This window comes from Epinephelus fuscoguttatus, linkage group LG7 (assembly GCF_011397635.1).
Source record: "Epinephelus fuscoguttatus linkage group LG7, E.fuscoguttatus.final_Chr_v1".
Classification (NCBI taxonomy): Eukaryota; Metazoa; Chordata; class Actinopteri; order Perciformes; family Serranidae; genus Epinephelus; species Epinephelus fuscoguttatus.
The window spans coordinates 38403295-38427840 of record NC_064758.1 but is presented as its reverse complement, the minus strand read 5'-3'; the positions used below and the strand labels follow the sequence as shown (position 1 = coordinate 38427840).

Sequence of the window (24546 nt, the reverse complement as noted above, 5' to 3'; positions counted from 1 at the left end):
TTCACAGAAACCCCACTGCTGACTAGTGTTTTGGAGGTGTAAATGCAGAGTGACACAGACACACCACCACACAAGTATAAATGTTCACAACGTAGGCCACATGTGTAGGCTACGGCGTAGGCTCTGCTCCACAAGTATAGTATAAATCCCGCTTAAGTGTCTGAAGTGTCTCTTTACCTTTCACTGTATGGACAGGAGTGTTAGGATCCATCTGTAGCACAGCTAGCCAAAACTTCAGCACGTCCGTATCTGACAAAGATAGTCCATGACAGCTGCTGGAAGTGTAGCTACTCATTTTGTCGGCACAGGTAAGAAATGTGCAAACACTGTTTTACAAAGCAGGCATTTTTCCTCTGTAAGGAGAGGGACACAGCACCCAGCTTCACAGCAGCTGCTCTCCACTGCCTTTTTTTTCCTCTTTCTCTCCTCTTCCTCTCTTTATGTGAATACCGCAGCTCACAAAATTCGGGTGGTGGTCAAATTCAAAAGCCTCATCCACATGATTGATTATTCCAGTTTTACTTGCATTATTTGGACATGTATACAGCACATAAATGCGTCTCAATTGGTTTTTTTTTCTGCAGTTTGTGACACACGGCCTCTGGCCTGTTCACGATCAGCTTTGTGCATTGTCATGGCTACATTGTACACAAACCAACTCACTAACAGTTTGCAAAAGTGGGTAGAGATGCATTACAAAGAGCAGCTCAGATTTCTGATCAGAAAGAGAAACACGCCGACTTTAAAACATTATGAAAGACTTGGATATCAATAGGTGTTTTGATGTGCGGCAATATCACAACGCCAAGCTTTTAAAGAAGGTGGTTGAAGGAATGAAGGAAGCAGATGGTGTTCCCATGGTTGAACAACTCCGCCGCTGATTGAAAACTCTGAAAAAATCTTATTTTGATGCAAAGAAGCAAAATGACAAGCAGCTCCAGCTGTTCTACTTCTCTGTTTTTTGATGTGATCAATGGCATGATAGGACACATTAATCAAAGTATGCACGGCTGCATGTAAACAGGAATGTTAGTGGAATATTAATTTTGATAAGCCATGTGAAAGGTTCAGTAGGGATATTGCCTTTTTTGGAGTAAGGGCAAGTGCTGGAATGTTTTATGCATGTAAATATAGTCAGTGTGTATTTGTTTGCTTATAGAAAACAAAGGAAAACTCTGATACATGAAGTTTACCTCTGCGGTGCCTTTTGGTTATTTCATCAAGTTATTTCACATGGTACACTTATGCATACACACATATACTCAATATATGGCAATAAAAGAGGTGAAGGAAGTGCTTCATTTTGAGGAGCGCCTATAGCTCGCATATTCCACATTTCATCATAAGTGTGTCATGCTGTACGGGACTCGCACCGGTTTTGACTTGGTCTCAACCCCTAAAAGTCTTGGTCTTGTCTCGATCTTGACACACTGGTCTTGGTTTAGGTGGTCTTGACTGAAACACTGACTTGATGACGTCATGCTGGCGGGGTTTAGGAAACAGAGATGAGGCATTGTTCACCATTTTCTGAGGTTACTTTCAGACCTAGAGTTGTCTTGCTTTGGTCTGAATCAGGGACTCATTTTGTTCCAAAATTGCATAATTGCCTAAAGTTGGTTTGTGTTCTCACGGCAGCATTTACAAGCGGACCAGAACAAATATCTTGCGCGAGAAAGCTGCTCTTGATTGGTCAGAATTTCCATGTGAATCCAGGAAGTAAACCAAAGAAGAAGAAGAAGAGGAAGAAGAGTACACTTGCAAGATAAATGTGACACTTTCTAATGTCACAATGGAGGGACAGCTACGCAGGTTGATTTTAGCGCTGCTCATTATGGACTATATTGCTGTCATTGTTCATTTTAGTCAAACCATACAGTTTGTTTAACCCAAACAATGTGTCATTTGACTGCAGTTGGTTCACATCCAGGTCGGAACACGTTCTCACCACAAACGAACTGCACCAGAGTTCATTTGTAACCGGACTGAGACCACCTCTTCAAGAAGGTCTCGATCTGGTTGTTTTGGTGCACACCTGGGTGTGATTGGTGTGTTCACACCTGCCCAAACAAACAGCATGTAGGGGACAAACAAACTTAAGTTGGATTGTCCCCTACGTGTGGGGGCAGGTGTGAAAGCACCCTGACGTCTCATGAACCAACAAAGCATTACAGAGAAACATGATCTCCACATTAATGCATAATTAAAATAATTGTAGGACCCAGCCCTGTTTGCAGTTGAGATGATTTGCATAATTTTCATCAAATATAAACAGTCTGGGAATCTTCACTGTGTCTCATCGGCCAACTGTTTGCACCTCTTAGTAATGATTTTGCTTAATATTCCTCTTGAATACAACAGTCTGTATGTTACTCATCACTTCAAAGAACCGTGAATGAATAAACACACTGGAGTGACCAGAATTACAATCAGTAGATGATGTTCCATACCTTGATTGCACCAGAGGATGAAAGAAACAACTTTCTTTTGTTTCTAAGCCGCAGCTGGCGAGCCTGTGTGCCACATCTTCCAGAGGGCGTCCTGCCAGCTGTCACAGGCCGCTCCCTCAGCAGGAGCCGCCTCTGCCACAGGAAGCTGACTCAGAGCCTCATTTCCATACGCAGCCTCAGGACAACCCTCAGCCCAGTGGTATCGGCATGCCGCCTGCAGCTCGCAACTCCGCTGGGGAGGATGGTTCCAGATCGTCCACTGACAGCCCCTCTGTTGGCAGCATCGGAGACACGGGTGAGACCTTGATCAAAGAATTTACTGAGAGTGACCAAATCAAACCAACACATCTTAAAGTAATTAAACATTTTCAAACATTTTAAAGCTAACATAACAGGTCTGCTTGAAATAACAAAGACATTATGACTGTCCAAATTCATGTCCATTTTCAGAAATCCAATTATTTGGTTTCCAGAACACAGTTTGCTTAGCTTAGCATAAAGACTGCAAATCGGTAACAGAAGTACTAAGATACACGCACATTTTTGTACAAATTAAACAAGATATAGCATGTTATTTAGTGAGCTTCAGAGGTGCTGAAAGAGACTAAACTGACTCGCTGGGCATGCCTACCAAGTCTGCTTTATGGGAAGACCCACCCCTACTCTGCCTCTGATTGGCTATAATGACAAAAATGGACCCACAACTGCGAGGTACTTCAAAAGCTGCTCTTTTTAAAAATAGTGTTTCAATGATGGTGGAGCTTCTCCATCCATCCATCCATTTTCATCTGCTTATCGGGGCCAGTTCGTGGGGGCAGCAGGCCAAGCAAAGCACTCCAGACGTCCCTCACCCCAGCAACTCTTTCCAGCTCCTCCTGGAGGACCCCAAGGCATCCCCAGGCCAGATGAGATATGTAATTCCTCCAGCTTGTTCTGGGTCTACCCCGGGGCCTCCTACCAGTGGAACATGCCTGAAACACCTCTAGTGGGAGGCCTCCTGATCAGATGCCCGAACCACCTCAACTGACACCTTTCAACATGAAGGAGCAGTGGCTCTACTCCGAGCTTGTCCTGGGTCTGCCCTGTGGCCTCCTACCAGTGGGACTAAATTCTAAATTCCGAAAATTCTTTTAAAACTTCCAATGTTTAAAACTACACAGTTAAAGCCATAGTAGGTAACTTCTGTCACCCCCCAGCGGATAATGCGTTATTACAACAAATAAGCCGGCACTTCCATGTACACAGAGTAACACAACGCTACACAACGTGGCGAACACCAGGCTGCTAATGTTACATTACGTTCATAGCACCATTTCCAAGAAAATAATAAAGTACTAGGTCCAGTACATGTAACAGCAACACATACTACTCATAATATAATTATAAACCAAGTCACTTACTTATCCAACAGCAGCAAAGCAACATCCGTGTCTGCCCTCAGCCCAATTTCTTCCTTCAGGGCTCTCCACCGAGGAAAAGCGACGTCAATACAAATCCTTGTTTGCCTTCTCCGTCGGTCACTTTCCTTCTTTGCTAAGAGACCTTCAGCCGAACGTCCAGGCTTTTTCTTTGTGGTAAGATCCACTTCTGAACCGTGTCTCGGCCGCTTCTTTGGGTTCTCCAGTGTTGCTTTCTCTTTCTACCTGCGCTCTACCTCTTGCTATGAGACTCTCCGCTCTTCCTCCCCCTGCCCTTTATTTGAGGGAATGTCACCGGTCGACATGCAAACTAAAAATGATATATATTGAAAAATACCGCGAGATGTTAGAGGAGCCGATCGGCTTAATCAGCATTGTGTCATCTCCTGTAGTAGTGGCTTGGGTGAAACGGACATTTACGGACGTGTAGTTACGCGCTATAGCTTTAATTTTGTGTGTCAAAAATTATCAAAGGTGAATTTAATGATGAAGTAGCAACAAAAATGGTAAAAAAAAAAAACAAACAAAAAAACCTACAACTGTTTGGACCAGGTAGCCGTACTTCAGACTATTGGAGCAAAAGCATAAGCTGCTGGGGCTGAGCCACTCTCCTCCTGGGTCTTTTTTGTTTGTGGCGCCAGTTGGCATCACAGCTAGACTAATACAAGCATTTAGCAAAACGCCTGGAAATGTATAGCCAATCAGAGAAAGGACACCCTGAAAGTGCACCAGACCTTGAAGTCAATTTTACATAGTGGCCAAACCATGTAACTACAACTTCCGCATCTGCCACATGAAGCCACATGGGCCCAAGACTTTTGACCATCAACTTACATTGTGAAAGAAATGTCTGTAAATCAGTGAGACATTTTTTTGAGTGTCACAACCTCTACACAATGACCCATTTCACTGTTGGGATTTGGTCCCAAAACGTTCCTAAAGTCTAGACAAAATCATTTTATTCGGAATTAGTGGAGGGCTAAACTGGAAGTAGTAGCATAACTTTGTTTGGCCCGTCTCTAGTGCACTCACCCAATGAGCCCCATGATAGCAAAAAAGATCCAGGTAATTTTACACCTGTGAGGTGAACTTTTTTGGTTTCATGTGCCACTGAGCAGCTGTTATAGGAATTAACAGGGCTCTGCCTCCAATGCTGCTCTCCTTATACATCCATGGTTTGAGAAAGTCAAGGTAGTGTTTTCAGTCTTTATGCTAAGCTAAGCTAACTGGCTGCTAGCTCTAGCTTCAGATTTACCATACTACATATGAGAGTGGTGTCAATCTTCTCATCTAATTCCCAGCAAGAAAATTATTAAGTTCATTTCCCCAAACTTTTCCTTAAACACAAATCTGATGTGCAGGGTTTCCAAGGTCATGAAAAACCATCACATTTTTTTAAGGCCTGGAAAAGTCATGGAATAAGTAAAAATCATTGAGAGTTTCGGAAAAGTCATGGAATTTTGTTGTGTGTAATGACAATGTGACAGGAATATTACACGGATAGACTTTGATGTAATGTTGACGTAATGTAGTTTTAATATGCGTCGATGTGTGACAATATTGTATTTACATCACATACGTTTATTCGTTTTCTCCCTGCGTCCATCTCTCCCTTTATGTATGCCCACTAGCCGAAACTATGTTTGAATAGAGTTTGAATTGTATATGCTAGGCAAATTTAACAATAAAAAAGTGGGTCCTTGAAAAGTCGTGGAAAAGATTTGAAATTTTGTCAATGAAAATGTGTGGGAACCCTGGATGTGACAAGTATCTAAAAATGGACTTAAATGACATCCAACCTAAATCCAGGATGAGAAATGATGACAGATGATTGAGCACGAGACAGGAGGCGGACAGGAAATGGTTTTCTAAATTTGGGAACAAAACAGAAAAGTAATCAGGAACAAAAGGGGAAGTGTTTAAGAAAACAATTACTGAACGCAGGCTGAACAATGAGAGCTTTAAAGTGAACAACAATATCGTCACCAGTGAGCAGCAGCAGCTGTGCTTCAGCTAGATTTGAATACATGTTGAGTAGCAAATAAAAAAACGCACATTCAGGAATTAAACCTGTGACATTTCAGATGGTTACGGACACCAGCTGTGTCAAGCAGAAACCCCGCAGGAGACCCAGACTTCAGATCTGGGTGCAGCCAACCAGCTCAAAGGTGACTGCAAGGCCGTGGTGTCTGGGCTGCTGTGTGGGAAACTGGTGAAGTGGGAGGTCGTCTTTGATATCGAGCCCTTTCTGAACGGCCGGGAACGTGAGGAAAAGGTTCACGAGGAGCTGTGGAACGAGACCTTCCACCACATGGCGGGACGCTCCATCATTTGTGACTTTGAGCACATGGCGGATAAGGAGTGTGAGATCGAGCACGGTGAGCGCATGATTTAGGTGCTTTGTGAAATTTAGATTAATTATTTAGATTATTTGCTTTCTTACCATTTGTCTGTTTGAATACAGCTTAGCTTAGCTTAGCTTAGCTTAGCATAAAGCCTGAAAAAAGGGGGAAACAGCTCGCCCGGCTCTGCCCAGAGGTACCAAAATCCACTGGATTAAACAAACAGATTGGTTACCCTCTGGACAGAGCAGGCCGCTTCATATTTAACAAACAGACATGAGAGTGGGATTCAACTAAATCTGGGCAAGACACCAAATAAGCGCATTTCCAACTGTTTCAGATAAATATTATGTATATTTAATGTAAAATAATTACGAGTGTTTGGAATACTTTTGTTCACTGTTATGTTACACAGTATGTTGTTATGTAGTGTTAGATCACAGTGTTCATTTTATGCTTATTATAATTAATTCACAGGCTCTGGCAGGAAGTACCAACTCTACGCCATCCACACCAGCAAGGCCTGCAATATACTGAGCAAATACACGGCCTTTGTTCCCATCGACCTGGACACCAATGAGTATTTGCCGACATGTATTGAATACATACAGCCAGGTAAATCACATGGATTAAATGTGATGAAGTCTTTATACTGCTCATTGTTCCACTCGCTTCAGGTTAAAACCAGTCCTGTGCACAGACAGTTTTGGGGGCATCTGTCTTATAATATTGATTTAAAAAAATGAATATCCTGGCACCAGGCGGCTGGTGAGATGGTGTGATTGTGCGCCAGACTAACTCACCTGTCCATGAAGACAGGTCACAGGGAGACGTGATGCTGCTCTGCTCTGTGGTGACTGTGACAAGGGCTGTTTGATGGAAAATTGATGCCATGGGTCAAATTTGAAAACTAAAATATTAAATTAGAAAAAGAAATAGAAAAGACATCTCTCGCAAAAAGGGCACTTATCTAGTCAGAGGGCAAAAGGGCAGCTGCTTGAGCACCATCTGTGCACATGCCTGGTTTAAACACAACATTGCCCTCAAACAAAACCTGGAGCAACTTCTTATAGTTGAACTTCTTTTGTTTTGAATAAGTTATTAAGTCTATAAAGTTAACTTGCATGTGCTACAGTGTGCTACCAGGGCCCCCATGATCCCTGGAATCAAATCCAGAACCCTCTTTCTGTGAGGCAGAGAGAAGCTGAAACAAATCATCAATTTAGCAACGGTTAGAAAGTGAATCTAACCGTTTATTTGGTCGCTTTATAATAATTACAACTCAAATATTCTCTGGTTCAAGTTCCTCAAATGTGAAGATTTGCCACTTCTCTGCGTTTTTCATAATTTTAAATGAAATACTTTTGAGTTTTGAACTGCTGGTTGGATCAAACAAGGCATTTAACTGTGTCGCCTTGGGCTGTCAGAACTTATAAAGGACATTTTCACTTTTTTTTTTAAAGATATAGCTTGCAGGATTTTGCTAGCCTGAGTGTCAGACTGAAGCTCGCAGAACCTTCAGTCTGACATCGCCTCCATTGAAGGCAATTTACAAGGGGGAGGGAATTTGATTTTTCCCTAACCAATCAGTAGAGATCAACGACTCACCCAGAATCTGACGTCATTAGTATCCATGCCTCAGGGGTACCGAAAACAAGCGAGCATTGCCCGTTTAAAATGTCTCCGTCGTCATGCACGCCCAGCTGCATCGACGTTAATCCAGTTTAGCAGCTTCCTTAATTTGGTCCTCCATTAACGCGAGTAGTGGCGAAATACCTCGATAGCATCGTTAATGTGGTCTGTAGGATCTGTAGCGGTCGCCATTGTTGCTATCCTCACCAGTTACCCACTGGCGTACAGCTTGACTTCAGCGTGGCGCTGATTGGCTAATCACTAGACCCGCCCCCACCCCAGGCGTTCATTGGGTCGTTCATCGTTTGGATGAGATAAATCGCAAATTCATTGCAGTATGCCAGACCAGAGATGCAAGCCTACTCAGTTGAGTGGGTGGGGTCTATGGTCTGGAACCAGGCTAGGATTTTGCAGAAAACAAGACAAGACAAGACATGACATGACATGACATGACATGACAAGACATAAAACAACAGTCATACAACAGTAATCCCTCTTATGACGTACTTAAAGTGTGTGGCAGCGTCTTCATCTGTAGCGACTCTGTCCACGACCTGAATTTTCTTATTTTGCTGTGTTTGAGACGTTTCCAGAAACAGTGTGTAGGTGAGGTCAGAACTTCATTAAAAGGTAGCAACCAGGTGCCATGCAGTTAGCAGCACAAATCCAAGAGGAAACTATGAAAGTTGTGGACACAGCAGCAAAAAAAACCAAACAAACAAAAAAAAACCCCCTAAATATACGAGAGTTAATGTGTGACTGGCTTTCACTTTCACGTTTGTTCACAAACATTAACTTTAGATTAAATTCCTGCATAATATACTTTTAATATTTTGTAAACCAAATTAGGAAAGAATATAATCAACAGATGAACTGACACTGAACATAATCATTAACTGCAGCTGTAACATGTTATATTGTTTGTTTGTTGTTTGTTGAAGTAAAAATGACAGTTCATGGTTTTACAGTGGGGCTTATAAGCTCGACTGTTTCTGGTTTAAGTTTTGTGAAATTTGTTGTCACGTCGATGTTGCCAGACAACTAGTGGAGACTCCTGCTCCCAGCCAAGACAGCACATATGCAATATTTCCCAAAATATGGATTTATTCTTATAACTTTCATTGATGTAACCTGTAGATTTCTCTCTTAACATTATCACTGTTGACAGTCATATAGCTTTTGGCTTTGCAACACTCACTTCTGAACCTGTGATTCACTCCAAAGCGAGCCTAGATCCAAAATTATATCAGTCTTGGAACTCTTTCAAATTTTCCATCAGAGGTACCGCTGATGTCTGCCAACTTTAAAACCCTCAAAGTGACTGATTTAATTTTGTTTTCAGCTGAAGGTGTGAAGAAGGGCTCGCACTCCAGGTCTCGTTCAGGGAGCAGGAAGAACAGAGGCTACTCCATCGGACTGGGTCGCTCTCAGTCTGGCGGCATGTCTGAGGAAGCTGCTGAAGATGCCCTGCTGCCCAACAGTAGGCCGCGTTTTATATTTATTCAACTCAAATTTCAACCCCGACTCCATACACAGCAGGAGGTGCTTTCATTTCAAGATCACCAACAAACTAAAGTACAGCAGAAATAAATAATGTAAGAGCTACAGACGGAGGTAGAAAGCATCTTAAATTGTAAATAAAAGTAGCGAGTTTAGGAGAAGGTGATATTGGCTTTTTCCAAGATTGATGTTTATACATTTTTATCGAATCAGTCTCTATTTGAAATGGAAACGTTGCAGTCTTGCACCGCCAGCACTGGGAGCTGGGAGATATTGAACACTGAAAGAGCTGCGTGCTGCTTTACATTAAAAATAGTTTAACTTCAGCAAAAGGGCACAACATTTTAAATTGGTTTTCAGTGGTGGCATAGCAACAGCAAGAGCTAAGACTAGCACAGTGCTTGAGCATCTGTTTGGCACCGCCAGTCAAGAAAAAGAAGTGCACAGCAGGCACAGATGCAGATGAGTTGCCTCAGTGTCGCCTGGTAATGCTGTCGTCTTAAAAGCAACACTTAGTTAGGTTTTGAGGAAAAAAGAGGGGATTACTTTGCAACAAAGTAACACAAAATAAAAGACAGCTGGGAGTTAATATTCTTTTTGATCCTTGTTTTAGATGGAGAGGACAGTGTCTCTCCATGTAGCACCCCCTCCTCCTCCGGCTGGGAGCGATGTAGCTTCACAGAGGGTACGTGCAACACATCAACTGGTCAGTGAACTTACTTCGTCTCATCAACTGTCCTCCACACATGACATAAACTGTCTGCCGGTCACTTGTCTTTTTTCTGGGCGGTGCTGTTGCATCGCTCCAAAAGTGAAACTTGAGACTATTGACATTTTATTTAGTCCCTCTTCTTGTAAGTGATGACAGGAGTCGACTCAATTTTGTGGCTTGTATTGACAAACGCTGTCTGGACCTTTTAAATGAAACAAACAATGAGCACTTACTGAAGGCACACACACACACACACACACACACACACACACACAGAAGAAGAAGTGCTTCACCCACAGAGGAGAGACAGCTAGAATATGTGTCCTCCGCTGTCACTGTTGCATCTCAGTGGGTGTTTTACCTCTTTATTATGTGAGACTCATGTTGAGAACTACACAAAAAAGTGACAGTAAAATGCCACTGCTTCACTTCCTCTCTCCTTCCCTTGTCTAACTCTGCCTCTCTGTCTCCAAGTCTCCCAGAGGAGTCCGTCTGTGACCTCTGACCAATCACAGAAATCGGTGGAGAGCCTTTTTTCTGCCAGGTGGGTGGTTGGAGCCTGGTTGGCTACATAAATGTGCTGTAGCTGTGGTACCACTGCATGAGCGAACACAGGGACTCAGGGTGTTTTCATATTGGGTATTACGGATTAGTACCGTGCCTGGGTTCAATCACTCCTTCTCGATCCTCCCCTGCCGCTCAGTTTTCACATTCATGATGTTGTTTTGTACCAGGTATCATCTACGTGTCTATGCTGCTGTTACAGTGCAGAAAAAAGCCAAGTGGAAGAGCCCATACTTTGGAGTAAACCTTTAATTGTGCCTACTATGGGTTATGTTTTGAAGACAATGTCAAGAATGACCCTCTCTCCTGTCCTACTAGGGATGTCTCCCAAGAATATATTTTACTAGTTACACATGTTGATCTATAGGTTAATTTTGCTTCTCTTCAGTTTACTGCTCTGCGCACCACTCAGGTCTGGTGGGAGCTAACTGTGCTGCTGCTCATTTGGTAATTTCAGCCAGTAACACCGTCCAGATCTAACAGTGTTGCTGTGGAAACATTGCTCCCACCCTTCAGTCTCTCCTCAGGTTGCTCTGGTGATTAAGTGCCTCAATTTTGAGCAGCAACCCACTTCAGCATTGTTAACTCCTGTTACTTCTATCAGAACTGTTAGCAGCTACAGCACGGCTAATGCTAAAGGGGTTTGCAGCTCATAATAAAGCCACTTATCCATCGGGACGACATGGGGAGAAACCGTAGAATGGCCACCATGTTTCCACAGCAAGTTACTGGCAGTAATGGGGCGGCAGTAGCTCAGTCCATAGGGACTTGGGTTGGGAACCGGAGGGTTGCCTGTTCGAGTCCCCATCCGGACCAAAATATGGAGCGTGGACTGGTGGCTGGAGAGGTGCCAGTTCACCTCCTGGGCACTGCCGAGGTGCCCTTGAGCAAGGCACCGAACCCTCCAACTGCTCGGGGCGCCTCACCACTTTGTGCATGTATAGGTCCTGTTTGTGCATGTGCGTGTCTTTCGGACCTGTGTGTAACTGACAAGCAAGAAAATATTGAATTTCCCCTCAGGGGGATTAATAAAGTAAATAAACTTAAAAACTTAAACTTAAAACTTAATCACGAATGAGCGGTGCCGATGGCGAGCGCCCACCTGACCCGGGTGATGCACAGTGCAAAGTGGCCAAGGCCGACTTTAGAAAAGCAGCAAAAATAAAAGGCAAAACATTTACAACACAAAACATTAAAATGTCACCACCTTTAAATGGATAGCCTCTTGTATTTTACGTTTGCTTGTTTTTTTCCTTAAAAATTAACACGTTATTCACCGGTTAATGGGTGTTGGACTATCAAAAGCAAAATTAACCTACACTGACATCCCTAGTTCGTTCTTTATTACCCAAGGTTATACACGCATGCTGCCTGGATACAGATTTCGTCAGAGACTGGCAGCACTAAAAAATGTCTTTTAAACTCTACTTACCAACTGTGTTAAACAGCAGTTAATTTCAGTGTTTTGCTATAGTTGGTTTTCACACCTGATGCCAACCATACCCAAATGCACATGAACCATTCTCGAGACCACCTTTTAAGTGGACTCGGGCACAAATTGGCGCACCGGTCAAACCATACACAATATTCACTCTAACCAAACAAACTGGACTTCATGGTCAAGTGGGCTTGGATGCAGACCCAGGTCCCTCATGTAAAAGCCCCCTTACGCCTTATACTTGTTTCTAACTGAATCTACAGCTATGCTAGCAACTCTGTAAACTTTGGGATGACTTGTGGCAATAAAGAACTAGTTCGTACAAAGTGTCGTCAAACCTCAGGTGGCCTCCCTTGAAGGCGAGGTAAAAAGTAACAGAAAGTTGTGTAAAGAATGAAACAAGAGAGCTGGTGAGAGAAGTACTTGTGCAAACCCCGCTTACTTTCTCACCTTCACATATCTGTCCATTTGCGGCGTGAAGTGAGTGTTGACGTCACATTGTTAGTTTCGGAAAGTCACATAAACTGTCTCTCACAGCCACCCCCAATGCAGATGTCTGAAAGGTGTGGAGGGAATTTCTTAAAAGCTGAAAATCCTATCTGATAAAGTCTACTGGCTTTAGGCACAGGGGTGCTTTGAGCTGAATGCTAACATCAGCAAATGACAATGCTAACATGTTGATGTTTAACAGGTGTAATGCTCATCATCTTTGTTTAGTGTGTTAGCATGCTAGCATTTGCTAATTAGCACAAGACACGAAGTGCTTTAGTGTTGGAGGTATTTGGTATTTGATGATGGCGCTATGGGAAAAGTGAAGGGATCACCAAAGTGATTACAAATCATCCTGAGGGGAACATGAACCTATGAACCATTTCACATAACACCTCATGGAGGAGTCAGATGATCACCAAAGTCATTAGGACACATCCTCTTAGTATCATGACTGTCTGTACAGAATTTCATGGTAAATCATTGAATAGTTGTTGAGATATTTTCATCTCCAGCAAAATGACTGTGGCCAACATTACTATTCCTAGAGCCATACATGGCTAAAAAATCGTCCATTTACTGGATCCTATTGGAAATCTACAGATGTACCAGAACAATCAAAAGAAACAATTACTTTCCGTGTCCTCATAGAAGCAGTGGATTAAATCCTATAGTGCTTTGTGCTTCACACACTGTGATTCACATCTGCCTCTCCCTCCCCTCTGTTAGATTGGCCCTCAGCAGGACTCGTCTCCTGACTCGGGCCGCCAAAGGATTCATGTGTCGATCTCACAGCAAGTCCGGTGATTCAAGTGGAGAGAGTGACAACGAGAACAAAGACTACATCCCTCTGGTAGGCAGCAGATCTATATCATGTCAATGCTCTTGTCAACCCGCATTTCTTTTGATGGACACTAATTTGAACTGACTGTAGATCTGTCAAAGGAGACGAATGTGTCACTTTCTGTGACAGCTTGAATAGTTCAGCTCAGTGCAATAAAGTTTCAGTTTTATTCACAAGACAATTAAATACAAGTGCAATTCATAAGACATAATGGAGATGTGGAATGGGACAGCACGATAAGCTGTCTGCAGCTTGAGAATAGAGAGCGAGACACTAAGGAGATAGTGTTTAAAATGTTTACTAATGCACTGTCTATAACACAACCTACAAAACACCTAAGACCCTAAGAACTAAACTAGCCTAATCCTAATTACTAATTGACCCTAAGAGATTTATTCAGTCCAAATAAAAGCTAAAGAGGTCAGATATAATAAACAGAGACATAGGACAAATGGAAATAACAGTCCAATATAAATGGATTTCAAAGTAGAGTAGTTTGTAAGTCCCCAGTCTTTTAGGGTATTCACACTAACATATTTTTGTGGTAACTGCTGCCCAAAACTCTTTTTAAAAACAAACACAGATGAAACTTTTATGGTTTTGGCAATCTCATTTCAGTAACAAACTCAAGCTCCAACATTTGAGTTTCTGTTTTTTTTTTTTTTTACCCTTTATAAGGTGCTTTTTCCTCATCTTATATGTATGTGAGGAAAAGTAAATTGGAGTCTGCCACTGAGCATATAAACAACATTATACAAGCTTTGTGAGAGATATTAGATTCAGTAAGCTTAAGGAGACTGTATCTGTGGAAAAGAAGGTCAATGGGTGAGTTTACTTTGGACCATGATATGGCACCTATAACTTTCCTCTGTAAAATCTGTAATTTCACAAGTTAACTAGGAAAGGTATTGCATTATATATATTATTTTATTATATATCATATTACAGTAATTTAAATAAGACTCAAATTAAGACTTGTATGAGGTAGAAATAATAAAAGTAGCTTTAAGTAAAAGAAAAAGCCTCAACTTAAAAAAATAAGCCAAAATATCTGGACAATTTTTTCATCAGTTCCTCAATATGACAGTAAAAGTTTAAAAATTCATCAACATGTACCTGCAGGAATTTGGTGGCCTGCATTCTCTCAGTAACTCAACAGTATATTTTGATACAAACGTGTTCAACGTCATTTAGATTTTTATTGAAATTAAAAATAATTAAGTTTGTCTTGCTTATATTAAGGATAATTTATTGCATTTAAGCCATGTATCCACCTCAATCAGTCCCTGATTTAGATTTTGCAGGTCATTTAGGTTTTTGTGGAATAAGAATAAATTTGTATCATTGGCAAATATTACTTTGGAATCGGAATTCACAAAATCATGAATATACAATGTGAAGAGAAGTGGGCCTAAAATGGATCCCTGGGGGACACCGTTCTTGATGGGTTTACTTTTGAGATTTGTGGACGATTACATAGTGCTCCCTCCCCTACATATTGCTTCTGAACCAACTGAGTGCTGTGCCTCTGACACCATAATGTTGCAGCCTGCTTAGAGGAATCTGAAATTCATTTGTGACGAATGCTTTTAATAAGTCAATAAAAATTCCAATGCTGCAGTCAGCCTTATCAATGGCATCATTGATTTTTTTGACAAGATCATTACCTGCTTTACAGGTGGTGTTCTTTTTTCTAAAGCAATACTGTGATAGGATGGTAATATTTGACTTATTTAAGTCACTAAGTCTACTATATACAGTTCTCTCCAGTACTTTAAAGAGGGTAGGCACTATAGATATAGGTCGGTAGGTGTGCATATCATTTTTCACTGCATATCACTATGTGGTGAAATTCTGGCAATCTTTTTAAGTGCATCCCCACAAAGTAGAGAGACCAACAGAATAAACAAGAAGCTTTACAACTTAATTCATGATAGCATTAAGAACTTAAGAACTTTTTATCAGTCCATGCTAAATGAGAGCATTTTATATTCAGTCTTCATTTCTGTCAGTTGACGTAAATAAGAATGAATTCAGATAATTGCCTTGAAGATACTGTCTGACAGCGGCATGCTTTGGTTGACTGATTACATTTTTTTTTAGATTTTTTACCGATGGGATAAAATGAGTGTTGAAACTATTACCAAGATCAGTAAATCATTGCTGCCATTTCCAGCCTGGTGTTTGATTTTGGTGTTGGAAAGCACAGTTGTTTTGTGACCCCAGCTGAGGACTTCATTGAGCACCCTTCAGGATCACTTTTGATCCTCTGGAGAGGCTTTAATAAGCTCAGTGCAGTGTCTTCGCTTACTTCATTCATTATTCATTATGTGTGAGCATATTTCTGTGATTGATACATGATTCTTTATTTGCATCACTTCGATCATTGACATAGTGCATATAGACTTTGTTGTTTCTAAAAATGGATTTTAAAATACGCCTAATAAGCCATTGCGTCTGATCTACAGCACCATAGTCCAGAGGGCTAAGGTGTTCAGCCTGTAAGCATGGTGTATCTGATTCAAATCCAACCTAAAACTGTTGTTTGCATGTCACCAATACCTTTGAAAATTTGTCCTGTCTCTGAAATACATAAAGGAAAACGATGATAAAGAGCAGGTTAGTGGTGGATACCAGAGATTTAATCTGTTAAATGTATGCACAGTTTTAAAGTAAATTTATGTAATAGCTGGCTTACACATGACCAAATAGTATTGAACTTGCATTCTTAACAATAAATACTATAAAATTCACTCTATATTTCACTATTAATTTGATCAGTAACTGACTAAAGACGGAGTCATGTAATCTAAGCTAAGTTAACTGAAAACAGTGCGACAATTAGGCAGGTTTCTCTTTTAAAATTGGTGTAAAATCATACAATAAATACTGTTTCTGTGAGCATTACCTTCATTTTTCTGCCTTGCGAAAGAAATTGCCAGTGACAGAACAATCCTTTGTAATTCAAACGTTGCTTGGGGGCTCATAGCAGTGTCCAGACTTATTGTAATATTATTAGACCACACTCTGATTCTACCTGAAACCACAGAGCCCTTGAAGGACACTCTAATTATGCTGCTCACACCACCTTGTTCATGTATTATTCATCACTTTTCAAATTCAAAGGAAAGAAAACATCCGTTAAAAAATGATAGAACGGCTGTTCCTAAAAATGATTTCTCCCCTCCTTTAGCAACGACCATCGAGGTGTCCTATTGTGAGGCATCTCACGCCCAGCTGCTGATTGGAGCAGGAAGTAATGAACCATAGAGGATTGTTGTTACAATATGCAGTGCAGAAAAACAGCATGCACTCAAATCAGTTGATCCGTTGCTCCCTCACGTCTGACTTTGTTTGTTTGTAATGCATAAAAAACACAAATTGCTAACAGAACAGGGGCTTTAATGTTCCCCTTCTCCTCTATAAGTACCACTATACTGCTGATTAAAAGTTAGGAAAAAATAACATAAGCTTTACTTTATGTTAAGCTGTAAACTATTTCCTCTGCACAGGTATTGCTGCAGTTGGCTAGTGGTGCATTTCCCCTGGACACAGCTCTGTGTGATGCCATTAGTGTGCCCATGGACAAGCTAAAATGGACGTCCCCCTTCACCAGTCACCGCACCAGCCTGGGGCACCTGTCTCACTCCAGCAGCCGCCGTGCTGAGAGCGCTGATGGCGAACGCAGATCCCTGTGTGAACCAGAAACATATCAGCAACCTGCAGAGTACACTGTAGGCATTCACAGCCCGTCTCATCTGACCAAGAGCTCCTGGACGGATGCTGGCCCTTCCTCATTAGGCAGTCCCTCCTCCGCCGCTGCTGAGCCCCCGCTCTCCCCACACTCCCAGGGGGACAGCGGACGGGGCTCCGGGTCAGGGGCTTTGGAAACAGCATCGCCCAGCAGCATGCTAAAGAGGATGCTGGATCCAGAGAGCATGGTGTGGGCCACAGCTGTGGCCCTCGCTTGGCTGGAGCACAGCTCCGCCAGTCATTTCATAGAGTGGGAACTGGTAGCCGCCAAGGCCAGCATGTGGTTGAGTGCGCAGGAAATCCCAGAGGGCCGAGACTTAGCCTCCGTCAAGGCTGCCGCCAACCAGCTATTCATCATCCTCAGACACTGGGATGAAAACCTGCAACTGAACATGCTCTGTTACAACCCGAACAGTGTCTGAGGCCTGCTAATCCAAGGCTGAAAATACAGACCGCAGAAAGTACTCAGCTCCATGTGATACTATGCTAACTGAAGCTGTACTGAAGCTGTACTATTCTCTGTTCGGCAGTTTGTCCTCTGGAGTCTGATTTTGCCGTTGCAGTTGTGAACAATGTGTATTTTCTTTTGTTCGTGTGCTGTTCCTCCAAACATATCACAGGCTCTTCAGAGGCACTACGTGCAAGCTGTTACCTCGCTGGTGCCATATACTGTAGCTGGATCCCTGTAAGCACGGGATCTGATCAGAGCTATGCCACAGATTTGAGTTTCATGACGACAAATGTCAGTGTTAACTTAGTAGCATGCTGGACCACTGACCATCGAGAAATGCTCTTATTGTCATCATATTGATGTTATGGGGAGAATGCTGCAAAACAACTGTTTGAGAAAACTGTTCCACTGATTGACACATACTGTTTCTACATTTTCATCAGTTTCTGGATTAATTGTACTGTGGAAAATGTTACATGACAACATCTGGGCCCTTGCTAGCAGTACTGCCTGTCTTTTCTAATGCCCGTTACCATTACAGTGTTCTGAATATTTGCCCTTTCTCTGGTTTGATTATCGCAGACACAGAAAAATATGCAAAAAGCTCAAGAAAATATAAAATATATGTTCAGATTTGTTTAAAAAAATAAGTGTGTTTGGTGGGAATCTATGAATGTGTATCCCACTAGCATGTAATTTACTGTTTATTATTTAAGGAGACATACAGTTTATATTTTTTCACTTATCTGAGTATACCTGTCTTAGAGTAGAGGTCCTGATCATTCATTAACTTTAACCAGATGGTCCGACCAAAATTAACCTTGCTACAGGCTAAATGTTCACTATGTAAGTGGATATTTATGCCTCACCAATTTAAAAGGGATTTCACAAACCATGATTCACAAAGTTGTTATTAAACTTTTACACCCTGTAATTGCTGCGTAGCTAACTAAACCAACTGACAAAGGGGACTGCCCGTTGTTTAGACAGGCCAAAATTCTGAAGCCCTGTTAGTCAGAAAAAAAGCCCATTTCTCCGACTGTCCTAAAAACAAACGCTCATTACTCTGAGATCCTGTTTCTCCAAAAAATACACACACTCCCTGCTGTTTATGGACCCAATTGAAAAAAGATGTCAAACATTTCTGTCAACCATGGGTAAGTTATTTGTACATTATTTCGTAATGAATGTGAACAAAACCCACTTGGTTATGCTCCGGCAAAGATCATATTTGGGCTTAAAACGCCTACGTTTGGTGGCACAAAAGACACTAGAAAAGCAGGGATGGGTCGGTGAAAAATACCCGGGAATGGAGGCCTAAACATGCTGAAAATGCAGCAAGGAGTCAATAAAAAACTCAGGAATGGTGGATTAAACATTGATGATAAACAAAATCGCAAAGGGTCGATAAAAACACCTGGAATAGGTGACTGAAATGTGTTCAGGCTGGGATTGGTGGATCAAACATGCTGAGAAACGCCACAATGGATCAGTAAAAAACACCTTGGATTGAAGGTTTGAATGTGCTGAGAAATGCTACAAAGGGTCATTAAACACTGGGGATCAGTGACTCAAATGCCACTAGGAAACCGAAACTAACTGCAAGGAGTGTGTATTTTGTGTAGAAAAGGGGACTTTGGAGCATTGGACATTTTTTGGAATAACAGGCTATCAGAGAAATCATTATTCTGTCCAACTGCCATGGGCCAAAGAAGGCTTTTTCCCATTGACTTACATGGTGAAAAATGTAACTCAGTGGATACATTTTTTGAGCATCACAACCCTTCCAAAATGACTTGTTTCATTATCAGAATTTGATCCATTTGGTCTGGTAACATTTAGAAAGTCTAGAGGAGCTGCAAGATTAAATCATTTTATTACCATACAAGTTAGAGGAGCACTAAACCTGAAATTACCCCTCTCTAGAAGTCTCTAGTGTGCCTGCTCTATGGGTCCTAGGATGCGGAACATCCAGGTAATTTCATACACAGGAAATGTTTTGGCTTCATGTGCAACTAAGCAGCTTTCAAAGGAATGAACAGGGACCTTCCTCCAATGCTGTATCCAGTCGTCTTAATACATCCATGAGGTGGATGGATGGGTCAAACAAACCCAGGACTTTCACCCAGGAGACTGCTGTTTGCGCCCAATGTGAGACCAAAAGTCATCGTTGACTTGTTGATGTCACGTGGTGACGTACCACGTTACAAAATGTACGTACTTATTTCAACCGAAACCATGATGTTTTACAAAACCTTAACAAGTAGTTGTGTTGCCTAAACCTAAACGTAAACCACTTCTTTACAATGTTAAATAGCGCCTTTTGGCGGTACCTTCCAACGGACATATATGTAGTTTTGGAAGTCATTGGCAGACAACCTATTCTGTTATTGGAATGAGGACATGTTGGTTCTGTCATGCTTACAGCTCATTTACCGCAAGTGCCTATCCAAGGTTTCAAGAAGGCAGAAAATGTAGATCTGTTCACTACAGTTTAATCAGTGTGGGTAATGATTGGCTCTTTTTCTTAAACATACGGTAGGTACCCTCCTTTCTGTCTTTCTTTCTTATTTCTTTCTTAAATCTGTGTGAGGTCGGTGCAGGCATCTTTCAGTATTGATTTTCCTCTTTCCTGTTCCATCACAGTGTTGCTTTACTCAGGTATTTATTCATTTTTTCACTCAGGCTGAGTTGCATAAATCCTTCTGCATGAACACAGGTGTTTGTTATGATGTTTAATGACTGAATTGCCACATTGGAGCCGGTAGTGCAGTAAATGCTCTCTGAAATGACAAATACAGTAGATGTCATGTAGTAATAGTTTTTGTGCAGTAATTGCAGTAGTTGAGTGCAGCTGTAATTGTTATAAATTGTATTTTTTATGTACTGGGTCAGTTGTATAGTGCAGTATCTTTCAACTTGCTGTGTGTGCCTTTATAAATGATTGTTGACTGTTTGAGGCTGTTGAAAGCTTCTGTAGTGTCTTTATAACTGTTAATGCTATGATCGGCTCTGCAGGTGCATGTAATAAAATAACTCTACCACCAAAGTCACAAGTTTCCACAGCTATTATTGTCTCGTCGCTAACAACAAGGGGTACCTCAGGGATCAATGCTCGGTCCCCTCTCTCTTCGTCATATTCCCAATGTACAAAAGGAATAAGTTGCTAAAGACACTTACATGAGAGGCAACATAACTGTCACAGCTCGTACATTCAGAGACACACACAGGCACAAGTCAGGGAAAGAAACGTTAGGGGGGACTTAAACACTAATGAACTAAAGTAGATTTTGAACCTGGACTTTGAGCCAGAGCCGGGAGGGAGAAGATCTAATTGGGAGGGAGATGATGTTCCACAATTTGGGGGCAGACAGCTGAATCTGAGCGTGGGACAGCCAGGAGCCCCAGGTAAGCTTACCTGAGGGACATGGAGGTAGAATAAGGGGTTAGGAAATCTGCAATATAGGATGGGGCCAGATCATTAAGGGCTTTGTAAACAGGTGAACCTTAAATTCAACTCTGAACTTTAGAGGCAGTCGGTGAAGAGAGGCTAAAGCCTGGTTTACAGTGTACGATTTTGGGCTGTCTCAGACAAAAGATGACCAACGTGAAAGAAACATGGCAATATGTTTGGTCGTAGCTCTAAAATGGTGGTCCTATGTTGCACAATGAGAGGTTCAAGGATGGCCGTTGTCACAGTCTCAAAGAAAAACATAGGAGCTTGGTTGTCAAACTTAAAGGTGGAGTCAGATATCACCACAAGATTTTTAACATGGGGTTTAATATAGTTGGAGAGGCTGCCGAGCTGGTCAGAAACCCCTTTGATTGGTCAGTCAATTAGAATGTCAAGGCATCGTTTAAATACCATCCATCCCATTACATGGTAAAACATTCACAGCATGAGACAAAGAGAGCTGAAAAAGACGAGCAAAGGAAAAACGGAGGGACAGAAAACAGACAGCGGCCTGAGACAAATGATTGCTCATTACTGCGGTGCTAATAGCCACCTTCACGCCATCATACATCAAACAAGACCGAGTCCTGACAGCGTACAGTGCTTTGAAGAGCGCACACACAGAAACACACACAGCTACATAAATCTGGAGGTCTATTCAGGTGCACTGTGATATGACATACAGAAACAGCAATCATTGCAGGTCTATTAATTTACCCAATACACTGACAAAGAAAAATTACCTTATAAAAACAAGGCAAAACAAGGCACTGTTGCTAAGTTACTGACTATAAGACAAAGCATGAGAAAATATACTGTGTGAATTGCTGTGATTTCAACACGTACACACTCTACATGCGCAGTGTTTAGTGTGATGTATGATACGTGAATGTGATAAGTGAAGCTGCAGCAGAGTCGTAAGCAGAATTTAAATTTGGATTAAAACATCAAACCTCTCTTTTAGCTTCACTCACACAGTCTTCATTGTGTTTTTTTGTCTGACAGTGAATCTCCAGCGTCAATTATTCTCTTACATTACAGCTACTTAAACTCCTCTGGCCGCAGCACGGAGGCTGATGTCTTATTTAATCCAGGCCTCTGTATCACAGCAGTTTAATGTGCACATAAATAGCGCACAGAACAAACATAAGTAATGACTGTGTCTGGGTGGGAGCTGGTCCGGAGGTAGGTCATGGGGTAAAATAAATGAATCTTGTCTCAACTTTGGGGATGATCAGCAGTTCCCATGGAAACCAGCTGTGTTTTTTTCCCCATCATGGTCTAATAGGAGTGCTGCGAGGAAAAGGATCTCAACAATGATGTTAGTTTGGTTTCAAGTGTCTCCAGAATGTCTCATTCATTATCAAATTACACATTAACTTATTCACTGTATCTAATGGCATATATGGTGGTTTCACTCAGAGATGGCACCGAGTCAAAAGTAAGACTCTGCACTCAAGTCTCAAGTCAGGTCCCTAGTTAAAATAGCCAAGGTCCGATTCATGTCCCAAATCAAGACAAAAAAGTCAGAAGTCAAGTCAGACATGTCCCAAGTCAAGACAGACATGTCCCAAAGTCAAGACGCAAATCAAGTCGTAAGTCAAGGCAGACAAGTGGTAAGTCAAGACAGGCGAGTCCCAAGTCAAGTCACAAGTCAAGACAGACAAGTCCCAAAGTCAAGACCCCAGTCAAGTCGTGAGTTAAGACAGACAAGTCCCAAGTCAAGTCATAAGTCAAGACAGACATGTCCCAAGATAAGTCCCAAGGCAAGACAGACAAGTGCCAAGTCAAGACAGACAAGTCCCAAGTAAAGTTGCAAGTCAAGACAGATAGATGCCAGGTCAAGACAGACATGTCCTAAGTCGAGTCGCAAGTCAATGTGGGCAAGTCCCAACTCAAGTCATAAGTCAAGACAGACAAATTCCAAGACAAGACAGACAGGTCCCAAGTCAAGACCCATGTCAAGACAGACAAGTCCCAAGTCAAGACAGACAAGTCCCAAGCCAAGTCCCAAGTCAAGACAGACAAGTATTAAGTCAAGACCAAAGTCAAGACAGAAAATTTCCAAGTCAAGACCCAAGTCAAGACAGACAAGTACCGAGTCAAGTCCTAAGTCAAGACGGACAAGTCCCAAGTCAAGACAGACAAATCCCTGGTCAAGTCCAAGCCAAAATAGGCAAGTTCTGAATCAGGTCTCAGGTCAAGGCAGACAAGACCAAAGTCAAGTCCCTAATCAAAAGAGGTAAGTCCCAAGCCAAGACCCAAGTCAAGACAGACAGGTCTCAAGTAAAGTCACAAGTCAAGACGGACAAGTCACAAGTCAACAAAGACAAGTATAAAGTCAAGACCCAAGTAAAGAAAGACCAGTCCTAAGTCAAGACATACGAGTTCTGAGTCGAGAAAGATGGATCCCAAGTTAAGTTGCAAGTCAAAACAGACAAGTCCCAAATCAAGCTTCAACTCACTCACATTTTGGTCACCTAAATAAGTCTTGTTCAGCGTTTGCATGGCGACGGCCAAAATGCAAAACTGAAGGCTTCAAAACAGGAGTCCACAAATCAATGGGTGACGTCATGTTGGCCACACACATTATTTTTATACAGTCTATGGCTAAAATATTTAAAATGCTATTTATCTATTAGTACAGTAGGAACATATCATAACACTAAGAAGATCAACGTACAAAATACGTAGTTACTTTTGATACTTGAAGTATGTTTTGTTGATAAATCACACTTTTACTTGAGTAAGATTTTGAATGCAGGAATTATGATGGAATATTCTTAAACTGTGGTATTGCAATTTTCACACAAGACAAGGATTTGAATTCTATTTTGCACCACAGCATGCATGTCTTCAACCAAAACTGAAACCTACAGCGTGATGCTTAGAGCAGTGGCTCTCAACCAGGGGTCCAGGGACCCTCAAGAGCCCTTGACATACTTCCAAGGGGTCCCAAGTAAAATAGGGAATAGTTTATATTCAGTACTTAATTCCCTGTAGAAGTGAGTCTAATGTGAGTAAGAGTCAAGTATGACTATACGGGTTATCTCCTAAATGTAGTTTACAAATACACAAAGTCCTAATCATATCTGACAACCAAAATCTTTTCAGATGGAGGTCCCTGAAGAGAAACCATATTAAACAATGGTCCGTGACCTAATCTGTATCAATTTAGCGTTCCTTGACATTAAAAAGGTTAAGGAACAACAGCTCAGAGTACGTCCATGTAGTCTCAAGTTCATCTTGAAAACTATTAGACAGTATTAATAGAAAATAATGACAGGACTTCACATGGAGAGCTCGCCAAAGACTGATTTTGCTCAAATGATTAAAAAAACGTCTCTCTCATATGAAAGTTAAATCGACTGTGTGCCTTTTAAAGTAGCCCTCTGTTCATTGCAACACAGCTGTGTACCAAGAACATAGATCAAAATTGTGTTCTTTTATTGAGAATCACTCAAATACTTCATTTAAAAAAGGTTCACAGGGTTGCTGCCAT

At 41.7% G+C, this 24546-nt stretch overlaps 1 protein-coding gene across 2 annotated transcripts in view; it reads left to right on the top strand.

The window, feature by feature from the left end:
- The window catches only part of vwa5b1 (von Willebrand factor A domain containing 5B1), a 59043-nt gene extending 38272 nt beyond the window's left edge, over nucleotides 1-20771 (top strand). Inside the window, exons 15-22 of one of the 2 annotated variants that reach the window (XM_049582029.1) lie at nucleotides 2496-2742; nucleotides 5950-6243; nucleotides 6685-6822; nucleotides 9182-9319; nucleotides 9953-10024; nucleotides 10526-10595; nucleotides 13272-13395; nucleotides 16899-20771. In XM_049582029.1, coding sequence (XP_049437986.1) covers nucleotides 2496-2742; nucleotides 5950-6243; nucleotides 6685-6822; nucleotides 9182-9319; nucleotides 9953-10024; nucleotides 10526-10595; nucleotides 13272-13395; nucleotides 16899-17561 — 1746 coding nt within the window. In that variant the 3' untranslated portion in view covers nucleotides 17562-20771. Of the gene's footprint in view, nucleotides 1-2495; nucleotides 2743-5949; nucleotides 6244-6684; nucleotides 6823-9181; nucleotides 9320-9952; nucleotides 10046-10525; nucleotides 10596-13271; nucleotides 13396-16898 lie in introns of both variants that reach the window. The other variant, XM_049582028.1, reaches the window with a different exon arrangement.
- Nucleotides 20772-24546: the final 3775 nt, after the last annotated feature.